Below are 16,611 nucleotides of genomic sequence, written 5' to 3'. Positions count from 1 at the left end.
CCCGCAATGTGGATGTGTGCAGCGTTCCCACGCGCCCCTAGCCTCCAGCGTGTCCGTTAGTGTGCCCTCCTCATATCTTAAAATACATGATTGCCCTTTTACTTAAAGGTACAGGGTCACCGACAGGCCACAAGTAGTGGTGGTGGCAAAGCAACACATATGCGATTATTAACCAATAATGGTGCAAAACCTTTGCCAAAACTAATGGTGGAACCAAAGTGCCACATTTGAGCCAAAATTGATCAGGGAGCATCACATGAGCGACAAAACGAATGGTGGTGCTAAAAAGTGCCTAAGCGGCAAAATGAACAGAGCTAAAGCGCCACATATTAGTCAGAACTAACGGTGGTTCCGAAGTGCCACCTGAACCAAAACTAAGGAGCCTATGAACATATGAGGACTTACCTGCTTTCACCACCACCACTCCCTCTCCCCCAGAGAGAAGAACCCTCTGACTGGAGGGACGACCAGGTTGGGCGTGTGGGGGTGGCAGGAGGGGAGGAGTAATGGCGTCCCCAGCCACCGGGTGTCCCCCCTCCATTCCCCTTGTGGCGCACAATGGAAACGTCATGATGCCAGGACCTCGACAGCTGGGCACGCAACCGGGGAGAGCGTGGCCCTAGGGGTCGTGGACTGATTTTGGCAGGGAGTGGATTGGTGGCGCGAGTAACCACCAATTTAAGGGTGGCCCGAGAAGGGCGAGGCCATAGACCGCCTTGACTGCCTTCTCCTTGGGAACCCTGCCGCCGGTCCCGCTCCTCATCGCACAAGCCAAAGCCTGCTGTTTCTAGGTTTGGGGGGGGGGGGGGGGTTGAGGCCCAGGAGGATGGTGATTTGGCTCTTTGTGGGGCCCCGGATTGGCCGGTGGTGAAGGCAGGCAGCCTCTCACGAGGGGGGGGTCTGGGCCGGTAGGGGTCATGGGCGGGACCAGGAGGTGTCCCTTTACTTCCAAAAACTGACTCTGGTGTGTTCCTCTGCTCTTGCCTCTGATCAGCCCACTATACCAATATTTTTGCCCCGTTAGGTTATGCCTATGTACCAAAACTAAAAGTGGTAGCAACAGCAGTCCCAAGATACATCTTTTCCACTCTGCTGCTATCATCGGATAAAGATGTCCATCAAGCATGAAAGCTCATGAATTGTAACAATTTAGCACATTATGTTCAGTCAGATATAAGGTAACAGAGCTTACATTTTAAGCACAAAAATACCAAGACGATGGCACTTTCTAAAGAGGTAAAATATTTCATTTATTTTGGAAAAATAAAGACAAACTGATTTAAGAGTACAGGCAGTAGGTGAGACAGACAATACAGAAGTGAGCACGAGAACATTGACGAGGTCTCTTTTTGGAGGTTCACAGAAAACGTTTGAGACCAAAAAGGTCTAATTCCGATCCTCCTGAAAGTTGGTGCAGTGCCAGCTCTTCTTGGTGTTCTGATGATGCTTGGGCAAGGATCTTAAGCCCCGCCTCAGATCAGGCAAGACATATCCCGCTGGTGCACGAAGGTGCAACTTTTCATGTCCTAACCTATCCAGAGTTAACAGGTATATATGAAATCAGTCATCCCTCGGTGGCCCCTGCAATAGAATTAATTCTTAGTAGAGAAACCATCCTACACAGTTGTGCAAGGTCTTCTCCACAGGCCCAGAAAGGCACATATTTGGCCAATAGGAACCCATAGAGCTACATAAAAAGATGGTTGTGATGGGTGGATGAAAGACTGGCTATTCTCTACTGGGTATAGCATGCCCCTTTTGGGGAGTTTGCCAGCCACTTTCACCTCTCTGCCACCACCATCAGGGCATCTTCAGCTCAGAGGACCATTATATGTTGCACTGTCAAGCCCCCCCCCACCCCACTCAGTTTAGGAGGATTCCCTTAATTCCACGCTGCAGATGGCATGACAAGTATGGCAACGATTGACCCAAGCCAACGTCTTTATAATGCTGTATTGCCGACTTCGAAGCTACAATCCCAGGGAGGTTTTGACTTCGGCAAATCAAAGAATTTCCCCTTTAAAATGTTTACAAACAAGACCACCATGTGATGCCCATGGAGCTACAACTCAGTCAAAAAATAAATCCCCGCTGTAATTTCTGTTCAATCAAGTGGCATTCTTTTCTTTGGGAATTGTAGTCAATTGGAACAGTGATGGCTGCACAGCTATCAGCGCCTTTGCAGAAAGGAAGAGCATTGCAGTTGGGGATACGAGGAGAAGCACCTGCACAGAGCACCAAGGGATTACCAACTATGCAACCCAAGGTCTGTTCAGGCATTTCTCACACATGGTCAAACTCTACTTCCAAGATCCAGAAGTGCACTGCCCAAAAAATAACCGCCTTCTCAGCACTAAAACAGCAGTCTAACGTCGAGTGCTGCACTAAAAATCACGTTCAACCGACACCATCATTCAAAAGCTAAAAGCAAAGAATAATTCCCCTGAACAGGGACCAAAAAAAAAAGTCGAAACAAGCCCATCACTCCATAACAGGAACATAGTTGCAGGCAGAATGCCACAGTTTCCTGCTAAACATATTACTTCCTGTGCACCACAGGAAGTGTACGCCTGCCTTTCTGTGCACCTGCCTCTCCTTCCACAGTGCATCAGCTGCGACCCCGCTGGAAAATAGAATGCTATCCTTTATTTAAAACACATAATTCGTTAATAAGCAGCGTCGTGGCCCAAGACATGTGGCACCGAATTTGCACGAATGCTCAGAAGAGCAAGGTTTTTTTTTAGAGGTTTGCTAATTTTCATTGTGTTTTTTTGTGCGAACAAGATGGCTTCTCAAGGGAACACATCTGGTAGCTTCCCACCATCAGCAATCCATGCAACACAATTATTGCAATTTTTTTCTGCAGCCAGACAAATTTCCAGCTTGAAATAGTAATACAAACTGAAATAGAATGTTCTGGTTTTCAAACGGTGACAACCCCCCCTCTGATCCCGCCACCCCCTCACTCCAACACGGCAGAAAAAAGTCTGCCCAGTCTCATATCTGAATATTCCACCACATGCTTTCCAACTGAAACCCAAGGCAGGAAACCGTTATGCTGGAAAGTTCCAATAACTGGAAACATCCGAGGTAATACTCCTTGGTTGACACAGCAGCTTCGACAAGCTCAGGGAAAGAGGATATATACCCTTCGGTGCTTCCTGTACTAGATGGAGTGTTTGTAGAGAGCATCTCCCGGCACCTGCTAGTAAATCTTTTCACCACACAGCGTTCTGGTTAAGGTCTGGCCTTAGTCTATGGTCTTTATTCGCTGAGCAGGATTGAAGAAAGCCATATTTTTCTCTGTCCCGTCATAGTCCCATTCTGCCTGCTGAGCCTTCATCGTGCCCATCACTGTTGGCTCACCATTCTCTTGGGAGAAGGAGAAATCACAGAAAAGTCTGATCATTCTACTTTTTAATGGATACTGAAGCAGAGTTTAGTTGCTAGGCGTTCCTCCCAGGCACACCCCATGCACCCCTCAGTTTCCTGGGCAGTGCAGTAGGCCCAGTGTTTGGCGAACAGGATGTGTGGACTGGGAGTTACCACAGCGCTGAAGGACGTGTACCAGCACGTCCTTATCCGCAGTGATATTCAGGCGACTAGATCCGAAAGCGGTTTCATGTTTCGCATGACCTGCCCAAGAACAATCCCTCTTTTACCTGGCAGTATTATCGGACCTCTCTAGGCACAATGACTCCAAAGCAAGCTTTCAAAAAGCATCACCCACTCAGGGAGAAGTTCTAATCCCCCACTTTAGCAACTTCCCACCCATTCCGGGAGAGGGTAAGCATTGACACTTCACTTCCTTATGGCACAAGGATTGTAGGGCGATTTGTACAAAAAGTATGCTTTGCGTTTGTTCAATTGCCTTGCAGAACTGGAGCAAGCACCCCCAAAGGCCCAATGACCTCCAAAAATTGAATCATCTACATTTAGCTAATTGAAAGAGAAGACCGAAATTTAGGACAAGGCTCATCTGTGACTGTCCAGGGACACCAGGTCTTCTCTCCAACGCAATATCTATCTGCTGAACGCCCCGCGCTCACTGGATGTCCATGGTGTTCCTATTATTTACATTGGATTGGCAGTCGGTCTGGTGCGAACAGTTTGTCTACTAGCAACACTCCCTCCCAGAGTCATGACCAAGGAGAAGACAAACATTTTGGAAATCCATAAATCAATGTGCGAAATAGGTTTGTATCACCGACAGAAGTCTCGCTTTTTCCAGGGTTAGAATAAATGCTCCTCCCTACACAAAAACCATGTACTGGAATGACCTCCGTGATCATTTACTAGCGTATCCATGGTAAAGTGGGGCTCAATCACATTGCCATTGAATAATCCTGTGTCACTTTCATACTCCCTGATCCAGAAAACGTGTCCCACGTGGAATCGCCACAATGATCACAAGTGGCCATTTTGGATTTCCTACTTTACCCACTCAGATATTGTAGCACTGCATTTATTTATTCCGATATTTTGTGTTTTAAGCCACAGACTGACAAAATAGCAGCCTGGAGGCTTTCCAAACATCTATAAAAATCTTAAGGCACCCATTGCGTCATGTCATGGAGACTACAAACAAAGCACATGAGCGGCTATCTTGATTGAGCAACGCTGCATCATCGCAAATTTCTTTAACGAGAATGTACATTGCCCGTTCTATTCAAATAACAACAAAAGCACACAGTGGTAATTTTGTTCAAATAGGCATTAGGTGGTCTGTGAAACAGTACAGCAAGTAACAACAAAATGGATGAACCCGTAATGGCGCTACATCAGATATCTTGTGCTTCTGGATGTTGCAGAGTAGACTTCAACAGAGCTTGCTGTGCTAGATGGTCGTGCAAGGATCAGCCAAACGGAGATCAACCATAGAGACTGTGGCTCTTGGTCTCTCTGAGCCTTGCCAGGACACAAAGTTTACAATGTTTAGTACAGATTTCACATCATGGTAGGTGCAAATTAGTTGCGTTATAACTAGGACGCAGTCACGTCTGATTTTACAGCGCTTAAATGTCCCAGTAGCATTGATGAGCAACATATGACTAACATTATTATAGAATGCTGAACCTCATTGAAAAGTGTTCATTTGCTTCCAAAACTGTTCTCCTGGGAGGCAGCATCAATCAAGGCGAAGTCCAGATGTTCGTCCAAAGGGTTCCTGCTTACGGCCTTGTCTGGGGAACGGCCTTGTCTGGGGAAAAGAGGTGGTGTTGATTGGCTTGTGATCCAAAACACTTCGATATAAAGTTGTCTGAAAGAGGATGTATAAAGTCATTGATAATCAGGAACCTAACATACAGTCCAGTATATTATGGTGACCAGGTGCCTCTACATGGCCATTTCCTATAACTGAAACATTCGCCAAATCTAATGATTGTAAGCAAAATTACCAACATAGAAAAGGAAGACTATGAAGAGCTTGAGCTTAAACTGATGGGGTGATGGGGATGCGACTGTTGATGGTCAATCATTGGCTGCGGCTGAAGGGAGCAACCCTAACTGCTGTAATGTTTCAGAACCCATGCATGGCATTGTACGGTAAGCAAGAAGGGTCCCCACTCCTACATCATCTAACACTTACATGATATGAACAGCCGAGTACACATTTTCCACATTATTTGCAGCATTTTAGGAGAAGGTACTAAAGTGAATCTAATTACAGAAGCCCCTAAGCTCTGCCCCCTACGGATAAGGGTATCATCTCCACCCTCCGGCAAGATGTAGCCGTTCTGCACCAGCATGGCAGCCATGGACCTCAACCAATGCAGTTAGCTCTTAAGCAGGAGACTGGCTCCCCCTGTGTTCTTCAGTGGGGCACACCTCCACAAATCCCCTCTGTACTAAAGATTCACGTGGCAGATTCTCATGGGTTCCCGGTTCAGTTGTCCATCGCTGAAGCATGTGCTGAAGAAGGGGAAGAACCGGTCAGCTTGAGCATTTTGGAAGGTAAAGAGATGCGTCATATCCTCTGCATCATAAAAACCCACCCGTCCCTCCTCACAAGACAGGTAAATGCCCACTTTCCTTGGGCATTTCTTAAGCAGGACCTTCGTCCAGGGATTGGTGGCAGCCCAGTACTGTGTACTGTTCCTCAGACGGAGTGCCCAGTAGCCATTCTCGGGGCACAGCTTGACCTTGGTCGTCCGGTCCACATAGTCAGCAGCAACGCCCAGGTCCCACTTGGTCTTGCTTCCCACCCAGACCTCCCAGTAATGGCAACCGCTCCTAAAGCTCTCAGAGGCCAACACGTTCACACATTGCTGGAAACACTTTGGGCCAACCTCGGCAACATGCGGTTTGGGGACCTCCGTCACCTGTCTCAAGTCAGCCGAGAAGATGAGGTTAGGGTGCGCGGTTTCTTTGTCAAAGGTCAGCGGGGCTGGAGCTGTAAAGAGAAAGAGCAACTGCAATGAGAAAAGCAACTGCACTGAGAAAAAGTGAGATTTTATTTTTAGAACATTCTGGTGGACATTTATGTCCTGCTCTATTGTTCAAGTGGTGTGCATTCCCAACTTGTTCGGGTACAGCGCCTGGGGGTGGAACAGACACTGAACACAAGGATGAAGCCAGCCAACACAACTTATCAAACACAGGCTTTGCTGGAGACTTTGCAATCACCACCCCGCTGCACCCATTTTGCGAATATAATCTGACATGTTGACACCCAAAGAGCTGCTGCGGGACAGGCAGGCTTGTTTGTGTATGTATTTGTATTTTATTAAATTTTATATAGTGCTTTAATCCAAAGTGCTTCACATAAAAACAACATGAATACAATAGAAGCAATAGGTACAAGTCACGAGTCAAAACAACAAGAACAGTGAGTAGAAAAATTTGCTGAGAACATTAGATTAAGAACCTGGGTAGGGGAAAGCAGGGAGGAAGTAGTAAAGTACTGTCAGATGAGGAGGATCTGAAATCTGGGACTGGGAGGATGAAGTAGGTGGGATTTTAAGGAAGAGCCGAAGGAAGAGTAAGAAGAGAGAGCGGATAGGGAGAGGTAAAGAGTTCCAATGGAGGGGGGGAGGAGCTGGAAAGAACGGAAGCGGGAAGCAGAGGGGAGCAAGGAGCGGGTGGGACAGTGAGTAGGAAGTGGTCAGCTGATCGGAGGGGGGAGAGGGAGAGTAGAAGGAGAGGAGGGAGGAAAGGTAGGGAGGGCCAAGATCGTGAAGAGATTTAAAGACAAGACAGAGGAAGTTGAATTGGGAGTGAAAGGAGAGCCAGCCAAGAGAGGAGAGTGAAGAGGAGATGGAATCATGAGGAGAAAGGGAGCAAAGAGTACGGATTGCAGAGTGGTAGAGGGATTTGAGGGGTGCCAGATGAGGCGAAGAGGCCAAAGAGGAGAGCTGAGCAGTAGAAGAGACGAGAAAAGATGAGGGAGGAAATTAACAGTTTGGTGGCCTGGAAGGTGAGAGAGGAGCGGATTTTACGAACATTGATGTAAACCACAAGCATGGGAGGTTAGAGAGATGTGGTGAGTAAAGGAGAGGTTGGAGTCAAAGTAAGTTGCGGGCAGAGACAGAAAAGGTGAGATGAGCAGGGGGGGAAAGAGGATGGAAGGAGGGGGGTTAGGGGAGGAAAGGTGTTAACGGGAAGAAATAAAAACTCTGTTTTGTCCGTATTGAGGGTGAGAAAGTGGCAGGGCATCCAGTTTTTGAAAGCGGTGAAACGAGAAGAGAGTTTGAGGTGGATGTCAGGAGTGAAAGAAGAGAAAAAGAGGAAAAGCTGGGTGTCATCAGCTTAGAAATGGTAAGAGATACCAAACGAAGAGATGATGGGAGCTAGAAACGAGGTATAAAGTGAGAAAAGGAAGGGGCCAAGTACAGAGTCTTGGGGAACACCAAAGTCAAAGGAGTGGGTAGAGGAGGAGCGGCCGCCCCAAGAGACAGCAAAGGAGCAGTTGGAAAGGTAGGAGGAGAACCAGTTGAGGACAGAGCCTTTGAGACCAAAGGAAGAGAGTGTTGAGGAATAAAGGGTGGTCGACGGTGTCAAAGGCAGCGGAGAGGTCAAGGAGAATGAGAATGGAAGAGTGTTTGGAGTAGCGAGCAGTGAGGAGGGAGTTGAGGACAGAGATGAGAGCGGTTTCAGTGGAATGTCTTGGGCAGAATCCAGATTGGGTAGGGGGGAGGAGAGAGAGGTTGGAGACAAATGCAGAGAGTTGGGAGTAGACTAGACATTCAAGGAGTTTGGAGAGGAATGGTAAAAGAGAGATGGGGTGAAAGTTGGAGGTCAGAAGGGGGTTAGCAGAGGATTTTTTCAGGATAGGAATGATAGTGGTGTGTTTTAAGGCTGTTGGGAAGGTAGCGGTGGTAAGACAGATGTTGAAGAAATAGGTGAGGTAAGGTATGAGGTGAGGCTACATTTTGGGAATCAGAAGGGTGGGAAGTGGATCAGATGGTAGCAGTGGGGTGAGTTTTAGAAAGGAGGAGAAGGAGGAGAGAAATGTCAGAGTGAGTGACGGGAGAAAGTGGACATGCAGGAGGATGGGGTGGAGAGAGATGGAGGAGGAGGAGAGTAAGAGGGGGAGTGTAGAATGTTTTGTCGTAAGGAGAGTATCTTAGTGGAGAAGAAGTCAACGAAGTCTGAGGGTGAAAGAGGAGAGGCAGTAGAGTGGTCAGGAGTGGGAGGGGAAAGAAGACGAGTAAGGGTTGCGAAGATTCCTCAAGGGTGAGAGGATTGAGAGCGGAGAAGGTTAGAGAAGTAAGATGGTTTGGCTGAGTTGAGGCAAGTGTCATAAAGGGAGTGGTAAGAGAAGTAGGAGGCTTGGTTAGCTGGTGAGCAGTGATTAAGCAAACGTGTTTCAAGGCGTCGGAGAAAGCGGCACATAGATAGAAAGTGAGGGGAAAGCCAGTGTTGGGCGGGTTTGCGGGAGGGGCGAAAGTGGGAGAGAGGGTGAAGCTGGTCTAGACTGAAGGAGAGGGATAAGGCTTCGATAGCAGAGAGGGAAGAAAATGGAGGGAGAGGAAGAGGGGAGGAGGTATAGGTATCATAGAAGTGAGAGGGGTTAAAGTTGCAGAGGTCCCGTCGAGAGAAAGAGATGGAGGAAGAGGTAGCGGAGAGACAGGGGGAGTGAGGGAGAAAGAGAGTAAGGCGTGGTCGGAGAGATAGTTGGGGAGGGTGGAGCCAGGGGAGGGTGAGATGGAAGAGACAAAGAGAAGATCAAGAGTGGAGCCAGACGAGTGTGCGGGAGAAGTAGGCAGGGGGGTAAGAAGATAAGAGTCAAGGATAGAGAAAAGAGGAAGTATGGTGGGAGGAGGAGAGATGAAGGTTAAAGTCACCAAGAACAATTAGGGGTGAGGGGGAGGCTTGTTACGGCAGGACCTTCAGCATTCTTCATTGAAAGGCTTGTTGGATTATCAGAGAACAAGAAAGTGTAGAAATGCAGGCACCTACCTTCCAGCTCGGGGGCCAAGAGCTGTAACCAGCTGGAGAATTGGTTAATGGCAGAGGGGAACTTGGGACAGTTTTATAAAGGGGATTGGGACCTTAACAGAGATTAGACTGCAGGAGGGCAGTGGCCTTGAGACCCCACAACTGTTTCCTGATAGAGGAGACCAAACATTATACAGGCAAAGAAGTCTACTCTGCATTACCTGGGCGAATTGACTTCAGCATCTTCCTCCACTTGGTGTATTGCAGTGGTCCGCAATACTTTGCCATCCACACGTCTGTGTTAATATAAGGTTGGGGTGCCATGGGAGCAGAGGGCCTGCTTGCAGAAAAAAGGTTGACATGAGAGAGTGCAGGGAGAAAATGGACACAAACACAGTGCCATACCTCAGATAGTCGGGACATGGGAAACAAAAACAGGAGACTCTGCAGCAATCTCCAGTGGACTGTGCACCAGAGACCTGCAGTGTTAAGAGCGGTGCAGGAACCAGAGCACCTGCAAAGTTCTCAGGAGGCACACCTTCCAAAGGCCTGCAATGGTTCCCAGTAGTGCATTGAACTACAGTATTCCCCAGAGCCAATGCTATCACACATCTGCTGTGTCCTTAAGGGGCATGCATATTCGAGCTGTGCAATATGGAGAGGCAGCGGCCTGTAGACCGTCTGTGCTCACCTGTGGCACACAGGCTTTTTAAAAATTAAATCGGCACTGTTAGCCATTAACAAACCCACCAAGACTGCAGTGCTACTGCGGAATACAGAGGGGTGGTATTCACCCGTGTCACAGCTATACAGAGATCTGTACAGTTCTCAAGTGGCACATGTAAGCGGGAGTTGTATTGTCTCGAATGATATCTTTTGGTATGCGCCAAGTTGTTTATCACATTGCTTAATTTTTCTATCTGTATTGCATGTTACTGTATGTCTTCCTCTCAGCACGCGTTTCACTTTGTGTGTGACAAGGATCTTCAAGGAGAGAGTCTAAAAACCAAATTGAAATCAACAACTTTTTATATATACATTATGGAAGGAAGGCTTGTCTTAGCCCCCCCACTTATAAGAAACTCTTATTGTGATTGGTTTGAAAAAAAAAAACACTCACCCTTTGTTTCTTTATGAATTCTCAAACCAATTATTGCATTAGCTTTGTATATCTTCTGACTCCAGACTTAGTTTTTTGGGACAGCTGGTTTGTGATCCTTAAATTAATCAGACAATAATGGATTTGTAAAGTATTATTGTATCTAATTTATATTCATATATATTCTGAAAAGGATTGAGAGATGCTGACACTTGTATTTATTTTTATTCTGATTATCCTTGATATATTGAAAGTCTTAAACCTCAAAGTAATATTTTTAGTAGTTAATTATAATGCTAATATTCAAAGCTTTGAATGGTTTAGGGAGATACGTTTGCCTCCTTTGTTGTTCATGCGCGATCTGGAAATGACTAAATTTTGCAGGGTTTTAAGCATGTACGCGATGACGCGGACGTGATGACATTGTGTATTTTAGAGTGAGGACGCGGACGCGTTGATGTTACTGCGTATCTTTGCGCAATTACATCACTACGTTTTTGCACATCATGGCCATTTATTAAATTATTTCCTTTGTTATAGACAGGCACGTGCTCCCAATTTTATGCCGGTTTTGGTCCTTTTTAGGTAATTCTTATTGAATGGAGTAGTTTATATGCGTCACATTCACTAATTACCTAGTTTTCTAAGTAGTTAGCATGGGTTTTATCCTGGCAAGAAAAAAAATATGTCTGCATTTCACTCATAATTGAATTATTAAGTATGAACCAATATTCATTATTTTCGCATTCACCGATTCCCTATTTCAGAAACTTTCTTAGACCTTACAATTTTGCTTTCAGCACTTAACAAAGGTTTATCTTTTAGTACAACCAACATAGCGGACTACTTTCAAACTCAAGTAGATGTCTTTACATTTTGTAGAAGACTAAAACGTAAGAAATACTTTGAGAAAATACCACCGAAAAGGAAGGAGCCAACAACAACACAGGAAGTCTCAGCATTATCAGTAGAAATGGCCGAAGATACTGCCAATGTATTACATTTCAATGAAGAGGAGGAATAGACCATACAAAGGCTAACTGAAGAACAAGATATAAATACCCATCGGTCAGAGGAAACTACACTTCGACCTCAATCTAAGTCCAATCTAAGTTCATGACTATACTTCCAGAAAATAACGTTATATTTCAAAAGGCCATATGTGAAGAACTCGAAAAAACGATCAAACAAATAAACATTTAAAAATACGGTTCAACTTATCTCTAAAAGAAAAACAAGAACTAAAAAAACTGGAAAAGAATAACGATGTCATCATAAAAAATGCAGATAAAGGTGGAAATGTTGTTCTTATGAACAGGTCTCACTATGTACAAGCAGGAAAACAACACTTAAATAATGAAAATTGCTATCAAAAACTAACAAAGAACCCACTGATCCCTCTTCAAAAAGAGTGGCAAGAATTAGGCAAATCATGGCAAAATGAAGGCCTATTAAATATCTGTACATGAACATAAAATATCCAGTTATGGCTACAATATATTTTTCACCAAAATTACAAAAAAAGTTCAATACTTTTCCATCATGCCGTCTCATCATTAACGGCATAGGGTCACTGACTGAGAGAATATCAGAATATTTAGACATCTACTTACAGCCTCCAGCAGCACATTTAACATCGTACTTGAGAGATACCATGCATGTTATCCAACAATTAGAACTAATTCCATGGGAGGATAACTATCGATTTGTGATATTAGACTTAGTTTCATTATATACCAGCACTGAACACACAAAGGGGGTGGAATGTGCAGAATGCTTCTTAAAATCACAATCAATCTCTTACCAGAATCAGAACACCATGATCTTGGTTATGTTAAAATTCACATTAAAAAATAACATCTTCACTTTTCATCAACCAACCTATGGTCAATTGCAAGGAACGGCTATGTGTGCAATGTTTGCGCCGTCCTATGCCAATTTGTTCATGGGCCATTTTGAACTCAATCATGCTTGGAGACACATAGCATTCAATGAAGAAGAAAACGTGATATACTGGGGATGATACATCGATGATGTTCTAATGATCTGGAAAGGAGAAAAAAACAAACTATTCCACTATGTCAATCATCTAAACAACAATAGTTATAACATAAAATTTACAATGAAGGAAAGTCAAAAGAGTGGAATTTCTAGACCTGGACCTTTATCCACAAAGAGACGCAATACACACAAATCTTCATATCAAGCCCACAGCTGTAAACAGTATCCTGCACGCACAGAGTAATCACCCGTACCACACAATAAGCAATATACCTTATGGTGAAATATTACGGGTAAAAAGAAACTGTAGTACATTAGAATCATTTCAGAAACATATGGACACCCTAAAAAAAATTTAAACAGAGAGGATACCCATCTAAAGCCCTAGCCAAAGCAGAGAAGAATGCAAACAAAATTTCAAGAAACTATTTGCTTACGGATAAACCCAAATGCAAAAATAACTTAGCAAAATAAAATTTCATTACAACATACAGCAGCGATGCAAAGATAATTAAGGACATTTTACGAAAACTTTGGAACACTCTCAAAACCGATGAAAATGTGAAAAAATATCTAAATGAAAACCCCACAATTACATTTCGAAAAGCTCTGACAATAAAAGAACAAATAAGTCCCAGTATGCTGAAAGCAGAACAACTGAAATCCATATGCAGTTTATTCAATTTACAACAACCCACCAGAGTATATCGATATGGAAATTGCAAAATTTGCACAAAAATCGAAAATGGGATGAACAGCTACACGTTACCGAATGGCAAAACTAGAAAAGTTGAACAATACATAAACTGCAATAGCAAGTTTGTAGTTTATGGCATCAAATATACATGTAGGAAAGTGTACATAGGAAGTACAATCAGGTCAGTAAAAACAAGGCTACTAGAGAATCTAAGATCCATAATAATCAAGGATACCAAATACCCACTGACAACACATTTTGGTACAGAACATAAAGAGAATAGAATAGACTCAATCAGGTTCTTTGGACGGGAAAAAGTCCAGGCGTCAACAAGAGGAGGAAACAGTGAATCACTGTTGAGAAAGAAAGAGGCAAAATGGATCTGTCTCATGGACACATGCAACACTGGTTTAAATTCTGATGAGATGTTCCATTGGCTATAGTACAGCAGAAATGAAAAGTATAAGAAAGACTTTGAACTACGACATTTGACAATGTGAATGTGATGAATGCTTGCTTATGCTCATCAGCACTAGTATGAACGAAATGTGCAATTTAATTTTATTTAAAGTACAAAATGTATACACCACACTAAAATTTTAAGGTCTAAGAAAGTTTCTGAACTAGGGAATCAGTGAATGTGAAAATAATGAATATTGGTTCATACTTAATAGTTAAAATATGAGTGGAAAGCATAAATATTTGTTTCCTAGCCAGGATAAAACACATACTAACTACTTAGAAAACTAGGTAATTAGTGAATGTGAAAATAATGAAAACTTGTTTATACAACAGTATAAATATGAGTGAAATGTACAAATGTTTTTTCCTTGCAAGGATACAACACAAACTACTCCACTCAATAAGAATTACCTAAAAATGACCAAAACAGGCATAAAATTGTGAGTATGTGCCTGTCTATTACAAAGGCACGTGCCTGTTTATTACAAAGGAAATAATTTAATAACCAAAATGGCCACAACGAGCAACGACGTAGTGACGTGATTGCGCTAACACACGCAATGATGTCATCGCGTCCGTGTCATTGCACTAAAATATGTGATGACGTCATTGCGTCTGCACTTAAACCCGCTAAATTTAGTAATTTACAGATCGCGGATGAACAACAAAGGAAGCAAACGTATCTCCCAAAGCCAAGGTAAGAGAGCTAACTTTTGGGTAAAACAGGGATAGCTAAATGCAGAATCTCTTTGTTGAAAGACTGTGGGCCTCATTACACGGTAGGCGGTGGACCAAGGTGCTATTAGCACCTTGGTCCATGCCGGTAAAATACCGGCACCGCCTTGGAGGAAAGGGGAATTACCGCCCTATTCCAAGGTTGGCAGGACGGTAATTCCCCCTTCTCCCATTGCCCTTCCCCATTCCCATTTTTGCCCCATAGGGCATAATGGGAATGGGGAAGGTGCTAATTACGGTACCGCAAATTGCGGTACCGTAATTAGCACCCTGGTCCCTTTGCGGGTTGGTTTTTAATGCCTGCTAAAAAGCAGGCGTTAAAGTACCAACCCGCAAAGGGACCTCGTAATCAGGCGGTAAGGGTTAACGGGCACCGGTACCCTTACCGGTGACGTTAACCCTTACCGCCTTCCGTGTAATGAGGCCCTATGTTTAGTAACCACTCAAAGCTTTGAATATTAGCATTATAATTATCTAGTAAAAATATTACTTTGAGGTTCAATATATCAAGGATATCAGAATTTTTAAAAATACAAGTATCAGCATCCCTCAATCCTTTTCAAAATATATATATATATATATATATATATATATATATTAATTAGATACAATAATACTTTACAAATCCATTATTTTCTGATTAATTTAAGTATCACAAACCAGCTGTCCCAAAAAACTAACAGTCTGGAGTCAGAAGATATACAAAGCTAATGCAAGAATTGGTTTGAAAATTCATAAAGAAACAAATGGTGAGTGTTTTTTTTCAACAATCACTATAAGAGTTTATTACAAGTCAGGGGCTTAGAGGAACCGTCCTTCCAAAAAGTATATATAATAAGTTTCGATTTCAATTTGGTTTTTAGACTCTCTCCTGAAGATCCTTGTCACACACAAGGTGAAAAACGTGTTGAGAGGAAGAAATGCAGCAACATGCAATATAATAATATGAATAACTTGTGCTAAATAAACAATAAGAAAAAATAAAATATCATTGAAATCTACAACTATTGCTTGGACAATATGAAAGGTTCTTTCCAAGAACATTCACCCGAATAAAAAAGGTATCATAATTGGCGCATACCTAAAGATATCATTCGAGACAATACAGTTTACTTCAATATTTTTACAGTCACAATATAGATATCTGGTGTTGTTGACAATAATATCAAAAAGCAAAAAGATTCACCCAGGACTAAAGCCTATCACTTGACCGGACACAGATTCTAAACACAATGTTTGCAGGAGTACCTACAGAACGCCTGCATGGGATATTTGAGTCACAGAACTCGGGTATTGTCAAATAAGATCTCCCACTTCTGCACAGTGACATCAGCATCAAAAGGTCTTTAAAAAAAGTGCTTTTCCAGGAAGCATGCTGCAGCATTTGTAAAGCTTTAAAATGCCACCAAAGAGTGCGTTTGGCACAGAGGCCAAGTACATTTCCATGGACGGCATGAGGGCATAAAACATTCACCCATAAACCGAAAGCTTATTTATTTAATAACACTACTCATCAATTCATCTTTACAAATCAAAGTAATAAGAATTGTGTAGACTACCACTACAATGCATACAAATGAAGTACGTATAACGAGAAGATTATAATAACTAATACTTACTTGGACTTCAAATTCTCAACCTGAAAAGGAAGCAGAGGAAATGTTTATCCTTTTACGTGATTTCCTCGTTGTCATTAAGTTCTTCCAGACAGCATATTACTCCCACCTTTTATTTATTTGTATTGTTTTTTTATGTGTGACCTAATATAACCCTTTGTTCCAACTGTCTCTGCTACTCATATTAACCTTCTCAACATTCAGAAATTCTGTCAATTTCGTACTAACCACCCAAAAAGAACCTAATCACCACCCTTGTGCTCAGCAAACTTGATTATTGCTCCAGCCTACTCCTTCGTCTTGTTCTCTAATCCTTCTTTTCTTTAGAAGAAGTCCTCAACTTTGCTACCCGTACTCTTTGCCCAGAAGATCCTCTCCCACCTCTACCTACTGACATCACGCTGTGGCTCTCATGCACGACCTTTTCAAGTCCCTTCTCCTAATCTACAACGTAATCAATGGTCTTGCTCCTCAGTACCAGTCTCATTGTATCTCTATTTACTCACCATGTTGTTCCCTCCGATCCTCCTTTTCACTCATCCTCACTGTCCCATACCATCTCCCTGTGCCTCCTCTCACTTCTGTTATTTCTCCCTACTCAGCCCACTCCACTAGAACCT

General features: G+C 43.3%; 1 protein-coding gene across 4 annotated transcripts in view; it reads right to left on the bottom strand.

The window, feature by feature from the left end:
* Nucleotides 1–1,225: 1,225 nt before the first annotated feature.
* The window catches only part of LOC138582628 (zinc-binding protein A33-like), a 113,594-nt gene continuing 98,208 nt past the window's right edge, over nucleotides 1,226–16,611 (bottom strand). For 2 of the 4 annotated variants that reach the window (XM_069654079.1, XM_069654081.1), the window contains 3 exons: nucleotides 15,995–16,014; nucleotides 9,603–9,721; nucleotides 1,226–6,394 (listed from right to left, as the gene is read on the bottom strand). In XM_069654079.1, the coding sequence (XP_069510180.1) occupies nucleotides 5,850–6,394; nucleotides 9,603–9,721; nucleotides 15,995–16,014 (684 nt within the window). In that variant the 3' untranslated portion in view covers nucleotides 1,226–5,849. The remainder of the gene's footprint in view (nucleotides 6,395–9,602; nucleotides 9,722–15,994; nucleotides 16,015–16,611) is intronic. The other 2 variants (XM_069654082.1, XM_069654080.1) reach the window with 2 other exon arrangements.

Source organism: Ambystoma mexicanum, chromosome 3q, assembly GCF_040938575.1.
Source record: "Ambystoma mexicanum isolate Mex_15411 chromosome 3q, UKY_AmexF1_1, whole genome shotgun sequence".
Taxonomy (NCBI): domain Eukaryota; kingdom Metazoa; phylum Chordata; class Amphibia; order Caudata; family Ambystomatidae; genus Ambystoma; species Ambystoma mexicanum.
The sequence above is the reverse complement of the archived record's forward strand: the minus strand, read 5'-3'. Positions and strand labels throughout refer to the sequence as shown.